At 27.4% G+C, this 14,145-nt stretch overlaps 1 protein-coding gene and 1 long non-coding RNA gene across 2 annotated transcripts in view; one reads left to right on the top strand and one right to left on the bottom strand.

The window, feature by feature from the left end:
• Positions 1-1,255: 1,255 nt before the first annotated feature.
• LOC107450898 (uncharacterized) lies at positions 1,256-5,432 on the bottom strand. The gene is made up of 2 exons (XR_001584998.3): positions 5,121-5,432; positions 1,256-1,383 (listed from the first exon to the last, which is right to left on the bottom strand). It is a non-coding gene; the product is annotated as an uncharacterized lncRNA (long non-coding RNA).
• A 54-nt stretch (positions 5,433-5,486) lies between these two features.
• The window catches only part of LOC107450897 (granny smith), a 19,363-nt gene continuing 10,704 nt past the window's right edge, over positions 5,487-14,145 (top strand). Inside the window, exons 1-4 of the mRNA XM_016066830.3 lie at positions 5,487-5,699; positions 7,741-7,893; positions 11,243-11,425; positions 12,272-12,529. Of these exons, the coding sequence (XP_015922316.1) occupies positions 7,744-7,893; positions 11,243-11,425; positions 12,272-12,529 (591 nt within the window). The 5' untranslated portion in view covers positions 5,487-5,699; positions 7,741-7,743. The remainder of the gene's footprint in view (positions 5,700-7,740; positions 7,894-11,242; positions 11,426-12,271; positions 12,530-14,145) is intronic.

Here is a 14,145-nt window from a genome sequence, read left to right as displayed (position 1 = left end):
TATAACCATGCAACCGAAACATTTAGCCGTTGGAAAATTAGAATAAAAAGTTATAAATAGATTTTTGTTTTCGATTAGAGGCGACAGTGAATTTATATGTCTGCATAATAATGAAATAAAAAGAAAGTATCCGTTACATTGATCTGGAAGAGAAGAAATAAATATTTTATGTTCGCTTAAAAAGATTAAGTTTTTGATTTATTTTAAAAAATAATTCTTCCATTAATAAAATAAGTTTAAGTAATGAAGGATATTTTAAAAGATAGAAAATAAATATGTGTATGCCAATTCTGGCATCACAATATATATATATGTTAATGATTCACAATTCAAATTTAATACCTTTTAATCAAATTATTTAAGTTTCAATAACTTCTATGAGAATACAATACACAACTTAATATAAGACAGTAACTTAGTGGATAATCCTTTTCACTATTTAAAAATTTTATGATTATAGAATCATTATTTCTAAAATATAAATATTTTTTAAAATTAAAAATATTAAATAACTTCCTTTTAGGAATTAAAGAAGATTATCAATCCTACATGATTTATTTTTAATTTGGTGAAAATAGTACGTAAGTAAACGACTCCAATTTGTAATTTTCCATTTGCAATATGACTAAAAATTCAATAAAAATAACTTCAAATATTAGTTTTCAAATTTACCAAATTCTATTTTCATTAATAAATTTAATAAGGAATGAAAACTTTTTTGAAAATCTAGTTTAGTATACAATCTTTGAAAATAGAGAAATTTTTTTTTCTATAGAGTTTCAAATAAACTATTTTTTTTCTTCATAAATCTAAGTCGTTATAAGCGATAGTCATCATGATGTATGTAATGCTTGACTGTAACTGGTGTATCATAATTTCAGAAAACTTATTTAAAAGCTGCACTTTCAAATTTGAAAGGTAAGAAGATATAAAATTTGCAACTCAGGTAAATGTCATTATTTAAACAATCATGATGATTTTAAAAGATAAGTTGGAAATAAAAAGAAAAAGGTCTGCTCTGTCAAGGTTCCCCTTCTCTTGTCAACGGTAGTATTGTTAACAATAGATATTTTTCAGTAAAAAATGATAAATAACAATCAGTAGTTTCCACCCATTTCATCACATTTCGACCTTCATCAAAATTTATTTTAAAAAAGCTACATTGAAATTTAAAAAAAAAAATTCAGATTTTAAGTAGGACAAAGCACTCCCACAATAACTGAGGTCTTTACGGTAATTAAGGAAATACAATTCATATTTTTCACTATACTTTAATAGGCTTTTCATAGAAATTATACATATACGGAATTTACAAAAGAAAAACTACACTTTCAACATCATTCTGCACTCTTCTTAAGACACCAGCTTCCATTGATTTACAACCTAAAATATAAAGTGCTGAATTTTACAAATGAATAATTAAATATAACAAAAACAATCCCATTTCTAAAATTTAGTTTTAGGTACAATTTAGTAACTAAATTATTATATGAATATTATTATATTAGTGTACAAAATAATAGTTATTTTTTCCCCCCTGTGTATTAGAAGGTAAATCCAGAAATATTTTCATAACCTGTTATACGAAGTTCAAACATTTTCAATTTAAATAATTTAGGAAGAGAAAGATAATGCAATTTAAAAGTCAGCTGGAAAAATTAATGAGACATTATAAATAAAACAGGCATAGGGACAGTTTTAGCAACTAAAAATTGATTTTTATTGCATTAAGAAAATAGTTTCTGTTCGGAAGAATGTGATTAGACCTTTTTTTCTAGATATCAATTTAGTAACTTTTTTTAATTCTCAACTGTAGTTGAAAAATAAAAAAATATATAGACTCTAAGATTATGAAGTTTGATGGCCAACTTAGATCAAGATATTTAAGACAGGGAGTGTAGATAAATTTTTCAAAAAATAATAATAAATAAATAAATAAAGCACTTTTTAAGCACCCAGAAAATACTTTTAAGCACTCTAAAAAAATATAACTAGGCACGGCTGTCAAATTTTTGACGATTGGTGTTTTTATCCGTCATGTTGGAAATTTTACTTTTTTGGCATAGTTCTTGACAATTGTCAAAAATCACGAAATTTTGAATCACGTAAAACGAATGGCATTTTCATGTGCCACGAACCAACGGCACGCTGAACTAGATTGGGGTTGAATTAATGGTGTAAAGGTTGAATAGAATAAAACAACGTCTTTTAGTATAATTCGTGGCAAAAATGAACATGGTAAAGTAAAAATCTAATTTTGGAAAAGGAAAAATTAAGCACTTTTTAAAAACAAACAATAAAAAAAGCACCTTCAAGGGCTTTTTAAAAATATTACACACCCTGTAAAACAATTAAAAAGAGAATATATAAAACTTAGATCAAAAAACCAACTATGAAAGTATTTATAAAGATGTAGAAATTTCAAGGATTGCTCAGCTATAATAAGGACAATGGTTATGTTTTAGTAAATTCAACAGCATTAGTGAAACAATTTAATTTGTATTGAAAAAATTAAAAAAAAAAAAAAAACTTATAAATTTTCTTTAGTTAAAAGAATCTAAGTATCTAAAGCAGTATATTTTAAAGAAAAATATAGCTTAATGATGCTGTTCAATAACTAAAAGAACCAAGTAAATGAGTAAATTTAAATCACTCTTTACATTTATTCAAATTAGTTATTAAATAACAATATTTATTGAAATGGTAATTAAATTGACTTGCCAACCAGTTTTATTAAATTTTTTAACCTCCACGAAAGATTTTTGCCATTAAAATTTCTCTTCTTCTTAATATATGTGAGAAAAAGTGATTTTTCTGTAGCACACTTTCCTTTCAGACTTTAGTAGAACTTTTGCATAAAGAATTCTAACTACGAATAAAAGTTAACCAAAGAATATATAATTATAAAAAATCTATAAACATATTTTCCATACAAATTATATTTTTAAAAAAGAAAAATAATATAATTTTTAAATCATTAACTTCAACAGGAGCTTCCGGTTATCGCCTGCACCGGCAAGAATGAAGTTTGAGCAGTTGCAGTTTGGCTATTAACATAATTTTGAACTGTTTAACAAAATTATAAGTCTACTAGGGCCAGATACTTCGGCACTCAGATAAAAGCGAAGAACCTATCGATGGGTTAGTTCCCGACACTGAGCTCGCTCCAAAGTGTTCTGACAGAGCTGTACAAAAATAAACTAAAATGTTTAATCAGTTTTCATCTTAAGAGAAGAGTGAAGATATTCCTTCCTTCTCTTTTTGTCATAAATAAAAATAAAAAATTTTTTATAGAAATCAAACGCGTTGAAAACAAACTTTTAATTTTAATCCAAAATATTTTTCAACACTGCAACAGGCATTTGCCACCTCCCCGAATACAATAAAATTGTAAATTTGGCAAAACAAATTATGATTTTGCAATTAAAAATTATGAATTATGATTTTGCTACTAAAAAGAAAATTATGAATTCCCCTAAATCTGGAAAACTACATTAACACGAATTACTCAATAAATCATCATTGTATTATTCGATTACAATAATTTCACTCAGATACATCGTAAATTCAATTAGAATTATATTAAGTCCAGATAAAGTAAACAACAAGAAAGATTATGTAAGCATAAAACAAACTATCATAAAATGCAGATTAAGTATTAGCAAGATATATAATATCATCCAACCATTTTTGTAGAAAATTTGTCTCCCATGAAACACATTCTTTATTTTAACAAACTTATTATAAAATTTAAAAACTAAAATGGTTGCTAAACTAAGAAAATCCAACTTCTTTATAGATTGCCTTCTTCAATGATATAGATATATTATACACTCGGCTAACAATGAGTGTTAAACCCTAGCCCAAATTCCTAGAAGAAAAGTCTCAGCGAGTAATGTAAAAACCAATTGAGCAGAATAAAATAATTTTAATAACTTATCTTCTACCGAAATTTTTTGCCTGAATGGTTTCAATCGCATAGCACCAATAAAAAATAAATGAAAGATAGGTTTTATTGAAAATGAAACGTATTCATTTAAAAGATGTGAGAATCTCTGAGAAACATCAAATGTCGCTGCAAGTTTACTCTTATATTACTGCTATAATCTAAGACCCCGACCTACTCCAATGTCTTTTCTTCAAGGACGAGAAAAACATCTACATTTTTCCTCCTCTCTCATATTTATTGCTCCTATACTCCACCCACCTTTAAAACTGATCTTTCCATAGCATGATCTGTGGCAGAAAGATTGCCAAGATTTGGCAACATCCAGGCAGCGTCTTCGAGAAACTTAAAAAAACATTACAGAAAGGGACCAACTCAAAAGGCATTTTTTTTTAAAAAAAATTGCGAGTTTAAAATCTATTTGGCATCTTGACGATTGTAGTTTGCACCACAGAAATATCCGTAAGTTTTCTGATGGAAAAAAATGGGGCAAATATCAACAATTTAATCATAAATTGTTAAGATATGTCTTTGGCTAAGACTTTTGAAATTTTGCTAATTCACTGGTGAATAACTTAAGTTCTTATCGCGGATCTTGCTGCATTGACAATATTTTTGTTGTCACTTTTCCCTTGATATAAAAATATACATTTTGAATTTGATTGGTGTATGTATTTTAAGTAGAATGAAAAACCACATTCAGGAGAAATGTTCCTTAAGTTTGTATAAATCCTGAATTGTATTTTTTAAGATGAGTACTCTTTTAGTGTAGTTAAATTTTCTGATTGAAATATTCAAAATATTGATCATAGCATTATTATTAAATGAAGAATAATAATGTCTAAAAAATCCCTTATAATTGATATATGCATGATTAATTTACAATGCATAGTAATGCTCTACATAATAAGTTTTTTTAATAAGGTTCCAAAAGTTTTAACTTGGCGACATCAACATTAACAATGCAAAGGCATTAAATAAAATAAAGGAATAAATAAAATGCATAATTTACTTCACAATTAAAATAAGAATTCCAATGAGTACTTAAACTACTATAAATGGCATAAAAGATTACAGTGCTATAAGATTTTAGCATACTTAAGTTTTATTATGAAAACCAGTCGTTGAGTGAAAAAACAGAAAAATATTGCAATAAAAATAATAGGTTTCAAACCTTATTCTTTTGTTATTCCCCGGTATTCTTGAACATGGGTAAGAACCCACACAGGTATTGCGAGAATGCCAAAAGAAATAGCAGCACCATGAAGCCACATTTCTATAATGGATAATGGCTCTCCTGATTTACCAGGATAATCATAATGATTGCGAGTAGATTGGAATACTCTTCGTCCTGCAAATTGTGGTAATCGTCGCAGTGCAGAAAACATTTTAGAAGTTTCTATACTCTAACCTCTTTTAATTCATTAATTTCTACAATAATCTCCAGATGATCAAGGTGAAAAGTTTACCGTAAATTGTGTTGCCAGCAATAGTTACCAAAATTCATTTGATATGGAAACATTGAACTTCATATTATACTCGTCGCACTTTTGTTAATCGCACAAATTTTTGCTTTGAACTAAACTGATCCGTTCCGTTCGTCTGGACCCAGCGTTTGTCAATTTGTCATCAATTTTGATAAAGATAATTTTGTTTGAAGCAAAAATTTTACAAATCAGCCCCTAAGATAAGCAATGATTTCTTCGTAAATTTTAATTTTTTTCATAGGATCAGTCAACATTCTTACACAGAGGTAGCATTTGTTAAAAGTTTTATTTGTTTCTCAGTAAACATTTAACTAATAAGACTTGATAAGTTAATTCCCCATCATAATCTGTTAAAATCTTTTCCTCTTAGTTACAGCCTTTGTTTAAATTTTTCTAAAAAATTTCAACTTATTTATTAGCTGTTGTTCTGCTTGTAATAACTATGATTATTATAAATAACAATATTTTCTAAGAGATGTATTGTAAACAAACTAAACTTGATCTGGATATTATTATTTGGAAGGATTTAGTTACCTTTAATTCTGTATTATTTTCTGTAGTAAATATAAAACTACCTATTTTAAAATTAGATATCCGCATTTCCTATAAATACTTGATATTTAGTATCTCATTATTAGGATTGCAAGTTTGTCGCGGGAAAAAAGACACGAAATTCGCTGGATATTTTGAAAATTATGCTAATTATAAATACAGAAAAATGTGCTATGATGTAAAAGACAGAGATTGTGCCTATAGTAAAACAAAGCTTAAAAAATACACCACAAAAGTATTTCTTTTAATTTAAGGCAATATTAATATTTTTAAATAAATGAACAAAATTTTGTATAAAGTACTGTACATTATCAGATTATTTTCATTTATGTTGCATCTTTATACATTTATATACTTTGAAAACGATCTTTCCACATCTACGCTGTTTCTAGGCACCGACAAACATCCAATTGCCACTTTGGCCAATTTTTGAATTGCGTTATGCTTTGAAAAAAGGTTAAAGCCCCTCTAAAAGAAATCACTAAAAGCCACCCAGGAAAATTTTTCTGGATACATACAAAGGCAGTAGAAATTTCATTTGCTGTGTGCAATAGCCTAGATGACAATTTTTCTGTCAAACATTTGATAAGTAACATTTTTTTTCTCTTGTGATTCCTATTTCTTTTATATTCCTACAGACAATCAGTCAATCACCCTCCCTAAGTGTAGAAAGACCACCTTATTTGACAAGATTGGAATTATCTCTGAACGATTTTCTTCTGTCATTTTTCTATTGATTCTGACTCTTTTGCTATTAATTCACTCTCTTAAATGTCTAATCAATTTTACATGTTTAATTTGAGGATTCCGGAAATTAAAAAATTGTGTTAAATAAAAATAATAAATTAAAAAAGTGAAAACAAAAATTCAAATTTTAAGCAATTTTTTAAGAATTGAAACATATTGAGAAATTCACCGATTTTAGAAGAAAAAAAAAGAGTACAATTTCATGGAAGTCCGTGCCGTGACAGAACTGCAGCTATACTCATTATTTTAAATTTAAACCATAATCTAAGCTTATTAGTGATGAGCTGGTGGATGGTAATTTGTTTCCTATTTAATAAATGAATAAACTATGTATGATATGTGTCTATCATTTAATAAATAGTTATTGTTGAAGCCCGTATATATGTTGTACTAGTAGCTCCACATACATTTATTAGAACAAAAAAAATTACATCTTAGTTGGTGTGTTTACAGAGATAGATCAATGCGCTGTTTATAATAAACGCATTATATATTAATCTGCAATTCATTCTTTTAGTTGTCATTTATCTAAAAATCCATTCAACATTATTTTCATGAGCTTGTAATACGAACCACGCAAATTAAAGACAAAATATTAATATGGTCCATCGAGCCAGAGCATAGGTTGTGAAGTGCTGCTCATCAAATAATGATCAAAGCATCTATTGGATTTCTAATGCATTCATTCATCTGGTAATATATTCTAAGTATTTATCTTGATGAATGAATGCATTAGTAATACATTCTAAATATTTATCCCAATGAATGAATGCGTTAGTAATCCAATGGAAGCTTTGATCATTATTTAATGAGCAACACTATCTTCACGAGCCATGCTCCGGCTCGACAGACCATATTAATAGTTTGCGCGGTTCGTATTATGAGCTCATGAAAATAATGTTGATCGGATTTTTATGAGAATAAAATGAGCTTATTCCAGATACCTTTGTATCAGTTATTGAAATTTTTATGACATTTTAACTAACAGAAATTTGTTTTCTTTTATAGAAAATGGCTAAAGTAACATTAAAAATTAGCAATGAATTAGCTGCATGTGATCCCTGTGATAAACCTATTCTTATTGTTGGGACAAAGACTCTTCTGTCTTCTCTCTCCTATGATACTATTAAAAACAAGTTGCAGCCAGTTGTGTCAAAAGAGGTAAAATTGTCCTACATCTAGGTTTTAAACTTTTAATATCTTGCTTCATTTGAATGATCAAGTTCATTCAAAGAATAGTAAATTTTAGGTGTTATGTTTAACTGAAGCAATTGCTTATAGATTACTTAACATTTAGTTATGTATCCTGAGGCATCAAGAGTTCTTGTGCCCTTTTCTCCTTGTTTTCTGAATAAATACCTCTTTTTACTTATTATCTTGAGTATATGTTGTGTGATTTTTCTCTCCTATCATTAAACTCTATATACAATTCACTTTGTTATGTAACTGATTTATTAGTTAGATGTTATAGTAGGGGTCAAAGTTGAATATTGATGATAAGAAATGATTTTTAAAAATTTAATATCAGTTGCATGATTTTGAAATGCCTGTCTGTGTATGGAAGCAAGAAAATAATTTATTATAAGTATAAGTGTATAGTTTTTAGAATAAATCATTGCTATAGAACAATGTATTTTCTTGACATTGTCTTTTTTCAACAATGAAGCATTTGATAATAAATATTACTATATCTTAAGCATTTGAGCTTCTTTTTTTAAGCATACCTTGCTGGCATAGATCTCTATCATGGGAAGATTTATTATGTATCTTTATTTGTGCTAAAATGTTGATTGCCAGATTTTTGTTAAAGCTATAGTTAAACAGGTGTATGTAAGAAACAGTGCGAAAAAAGGAAAAATTAAATCTCCTACAGGAACAAACTCAAGAGGTATATTTTGTAGCCTATTTAGTCAAGCTCATGTAAGTAAAACTGTACCATAGAGTGTCATTTTGACGATAACAGTTTGTATAAGTAGATATCAAAGTGGGAATATCTCCTTAATCATTAATTGGTTATAATTTTGTTGTTCATTGATCAAAATTATAATGGTGTAGCATTTCAGCTTCTCAAGTGTTAGTACATTAAAAAGTGTGCTTTCTTTTTATTATTGTACTTTTTTTATTAATTTCTTTTAAACTAAAGCTAATTTTTTAAATTCTGTTTAAGAAAAAGCATATTTTTTTCTGAAATTATTAAACTGGTTTAAGGTACAAACTTTTGCTGCCAGAAAGAATGAAATTGGTGAATTGAATTTTTTTTTTGTCACCTAAATCTTATTTAATTTTCAAGACTTAAGTCATGCTGTACGCAAATAACAATGAAAGGTAATATATAATATATAGTTGCCAAAATTGCAGGAAAGTGCAGAAGTTGATAAAAATACTTTTAAACAACTAGTATATATAGTACTTTGTATTGACATTTTGCAAATAGTTATGCGTAATAATCTGTGGTTTTATGTTCATTGAACAAAGTAAAAAAAAATAATTTTTTTTTTTTTTTTGTACCATAGTAAATTTTGTTTGTGGATCTAATTTTATTACTTAATTTACTATTGTAAATTTTTGTTTTGGTTATAAATTATTTTTTGCTGCTATTTGGTATTAGTATTGGTCTTTTGGATGTGATATTTATTTAATTTTTTTTATGGTTTTTCTAAATATAATGTTGTGCCATATATGTTTTAATGTGTTTCTTTCTCTAGATGAAGAGTGGTTAGATTTGCTTATCTTAAAATGTCATACTAGAATTTTAATTTATAATAGTACTTGGAATTTTTTTGGGGGTAACACCCCAAAAAAATTTAGAGAGTAATTTCAATTCTTTATGATTTTTTAATGGTGAAATTTAAAATCGAGAAGACAACTTCAAAATAAAGATTACCTTTGTATATTGCCACTATTTTATACCATGTTATATTTCAACTAATATATTAACTATGCAAAATAAAGATTCTAAAATTATTGATTGAATATTTAACTAAAATACTTCACTATAGACTAGTTAAAGTTAAACCAAAGTCCCACAATTTTACATACATCTTGTTCAAATTTCATGTCTCAATTCACACTTTCATTGGTCACGTTAAAAAGGATTTATTCACAAGATAATCTAGAAAGTTCATTTTAATAAACTAACTTCATAGATTTTATTCAATTTTGAGTTTCAAAAATGCTTTTTTACAAACAGCTGTAGTTATTGGCAGTATTGGAGCAAAAATAATAAATTTTATTAATTCAGGAAAATTTTCAGGGGTGTCAATGTCACCTTCCCTACATTCAGAGATAATGAGTGACTGCCACTACATAAAATATTGGATTATAAAATCAGCTGCTTTTTAAATTCAAAACTGCAAGAACAGAATCATTGCTATCAAAACATGTTAAAACCATCCTTTTATTAAATAATTTAAATCTCTGCCTTTTCAAAGCATATAAAGCAATTCAAGAAAAAAATTAAAAGTGTGATTTACACTTAAAAAAAATATGGATCAGGGAGTGTAAAAGAATCCTAATGAAAACTTGAAAATTATTATCATTCATTGTCAATTGATCATTACTCATTCAATAAGATGGATTTATATTTTAAAATGAGTTAATGCTAAAAAGCACTTGATATTTTAAAATGAGTTTAATACCAAAGAAAGGGAATTATTTAAAATTACAAAAACTTCTATTAACTTTAAAACCATGTTTAATTTTAAATTTTTTCAGACAATTTTGTCAAATATCTGTAAATTAAAATAAGAAAAAAACATGTTTGATTTCAATGTACCTTCAATAAAAGTAAAATATAAATGTAGTAATAAATCTAGTTTTTTATGTATTTGTGTTTATAAAGTCGAACGCCTAATTAAATTAAATATTTTCAGAAGGGATAGATAAGGGAAGGATTTTAATAAGCAGTGGACATTGTGTTTATTAGGGTTCATATGATCTTTAAAAAATTCATAAAGTGGTGATTGCAAAATTAAAAAAATAAAATACATTTTAATACGTGGGCACCACTGTGCTTAATATTTTCAAATAGATATATTTATCCACTAAATCTGTCTCAACGAATTATTAATCTTATAGTGAAAGCTGATAAAAAGAAATTTGTAACTTCTTTATTTGAACATTATCATATTATAGGGTTTACAGCATTTTTTCTTATTTATATAACTCTTATTTGGAGAAAAAAATCAGCCTGAAAAGTACAAAACTAACAGTTTTAACTAAAAAATATTTATGATGAGTGCGTTCATACCTGGTAAAATGTTTGTGGAGTGCAACTCTTTTTCCAATGCGTTAAATATGCATCTAAGTGCATATTGGGGAACTTGCTTGGAATGCATTGTGTTTCTATCGACAAGACTTATACCAATTATGCTTTCATATTTAATCTCTCAATACAGCCCTTAAGAGTATCTATTATGAATTATACAGCTAGCATATTCGTCTTAATTTAAATTATATGAAAATCTGTCTTTTTTTTTTCCTTATATAAAATCAAGACTTAACTTTTTAGGTATTTGAATCTGCTGTTGAATATATACAGACTTCTTCATCTGATTCAGTTCCTCTTTACATGAGAGATGCTGTTCTAGCTCGCCTGCCATCTAGCTGTTCTCGTCATAATACTCCTTCACAAGTGCATTATTTAACTAAATTAGTTAAAAGTTACAGTTTTCAATCTGATGGCTATGTAGTGGTAAGAATAGATTTTGTTATTTATATTGGTATCCTATAATTTATTAATCAAGCATGATATTCTTCTGACTTTCTAATATTTCAAAGAATGTCGTTATGAAAGTAGTACAAAAATGATTTATTAAGAAAATTATCTTGAGCCTCCTAAAAGCTTTCTTGTTCACTGTTATTTGACTCACTAAGAAATAAGTTTTCCATTTTTCTTTTCGAAATTTCAATGAATTAAGGTAAAGATTTTAAGTTATACTCCTCTTTACTCAGCAAAGATTCAAACTGATCACGAAAAGTGGCAAGATGAGAAACAGATACGGAGCAATGGACACAAATAAGCAGACGTGATATCAGGGAAACAACTATTATTCTTGCGACCACCAGAGTCTCGCATTATTAAAGTATCTTGGTGGGAGTACTTAGCAGGATATGCTTCGTACAGCAGTACTCATGGCCTGAAGGAGATATCATTGTAAACTCGTGTGGCAAGTCAATGTTTTAATCAATGTGTGACTGAATCAAAATGAAAAGAATTCGCTTAATGACAAATTTAGTATAAGTTGTTTAGCAATGTTGCATTAAAAAATTTTCATTGTGTATTGCTTTATTTTTTAATTTGTAAGCCTAATCTTAAATAAAAATTTTGTAAATTTTTTAAAAAAAAAAAAAGCTAAGCTCACAAAATTTTTTTAAAATTTTGTACACTTAGTTTTTAATTTTATACGTTATAAAATTTAAACTAGTGAAGTCCTCCATATTAAATTAAAATTCTAATCCTGGGGGTATTAGTTTATGGAGAGATTGTGATATTTCTGCTTAACAAATATCTTGTTTAACTTGAAAATTTCTTTCTTAGATGGTATGTGAATACTCAAATGCATTTCCATCTGCTTGTGCCATAGCTCGAGCATTTCCACTGTTCACCAAGAAAAATGGTGGCTCTCCTCATACTGTGACTGTTGAATTCATCATCTTGTCACCTGATGGTTCAAAAGTCTCTCCATTGACTGATGAAGATTTAAAATGTTTGACAGCAGCTGCAGATGGCATTAGAATAGCTTCAAAGATAGTAGATACTCCCTGCAATGACATGAATACTGACACCTTTCTTCAGGTAGATTTTAATAAGAAATATTGGTATTGTCGTATTTTCTTATTTTTTTTATTTACATAGTTGAGAAAGTTCCGAAAAAAATAAACAAAATGTAAGAATGGTTTCTGTCTAACCAGAAAATAATATTGGCATAATGACATTATTTTGACTCAAAATTGAAAAATTTCTGAATTAAATAAACACAATTAAAGAATGTTTTTTTTTTCTTTTTCGAATTGGAAATCATATTGGCATAGTTATATTATTTTGACTTACATAATTGAGAAAATTTCAAATAATATAATTTGAGAATAGTTTCTGTCCAATAAATTTTTTTTTTAAATATTTTTAATGTTGCATAATTGTAAGTTTTGAATTAAGAAAATTTATATTTTCCATTTACATTTTTTTTTAACTCTCTGCAAATATTAAGCTAAAAAATTTTCTTGATTGTTTGATTTAATAGTAAAACATATTTAACTATTTTAAAGTTTTGGAAATTGTACTTAAGAGTAAATTTAATGGCAATTCAATTATCTACAATTTTTAGAAGATGTAGAAAGGAATGAAATAGTGAGATTTATTTAAAAAATTTCTATCAATTTTTTTGTTACTTTTATTTAAAATGATTTTAGTCCAATTAACAATTCAGTGATTTCAATTACTAATTTGATATTAAATGTTAAACTGAGGAGTAGTTCACAAATTTTTTTTTTGAAAAACTAGTGTTTACCTGTAAGCGTACTGTATATTTGTTTAAAATAATTAGAAAAAAATTTTATATTCTTATTTATTTTTATAGAGTAGTATTCCTTGTCTTGATTATGTAGCTATTATATATAAAGCAAAAATAGGTAGCATAGCATTTTTAAAAAGTGCTTAAAGGTACTTATTTTTGATTTTCAAAGGTGTGAATGGGATTTTATTTTATTTTATTATTTTTTTGTTATGTATTTTTATTAGATTTTTTTTTCTTTTTTGCCTTTTTGATTGTTCTTGAATTATTTTTAAAAAATGTGGTTTTCTCAATGTTCTGTTAATTCAGGGTTCCCGCGGCCTTGAAAAAGCCTTGAAAAGTACTTGAATTTCATTTTGATTTTCAAGGGCCCCTAGAAGTACTTGAAAATGATATTAAATCCTTGAAAATTTTGAAATGACCTTGAAAAGTATCGAAAACTCAGAAAAACAGCCCTATTTCCAGTATTTCTATGTTTAACTTTTTGACGCGCGTAAGTGTGAGAGAATGACTTCCCCGTCTTTCTGATGATGACACGTACTGTTTGATTTTAGGATTTTATGTACGTTTGGCTGATTTTAGGAATTTTAAATATTGGGAACTGTGCCAACAAAATCTCGATTCTTATTCAGGCGATTTTAATATCAATCATCGATCTTCGTATTAGACTTATTTAAAAATTATGTGTTGCAGGGATGAAAGACTTCCACGAAAAAGCGGAAATCCGCTTTTTTTCCCCAATTTTGAAAGTTTCTGACCATGTTCCAAAAACTAAAATTTTTGGGAAGTCCTATTGGAGAAACCCAAGACGCCCGAACGATAGTCGGATTACCGCGACTTCTGCTATAGAGTGGAAAGGAGTCTAAGCGTTTCGTTACGAGCGCCGATATTTGATTTTTTT

This window comes from Parasteatoda tepidariorum, chromosome 1, assembly GCF_043381705.1.
Source record: "Parasteatoda tepidariorum isolate YZ-2023 chromosome 1, CAS_Ptep_4.0, whole genome shotgun sequence".
NCBI lineage: Eukaryota > Metazoa > Arthropoda > Arachnida > Araneae > Theridiidae > Parasteatoda > Parasteatoda tepidariorum.
This window is presented reverse-complemented; position numbering and strand designations above follow the sequence as displayed.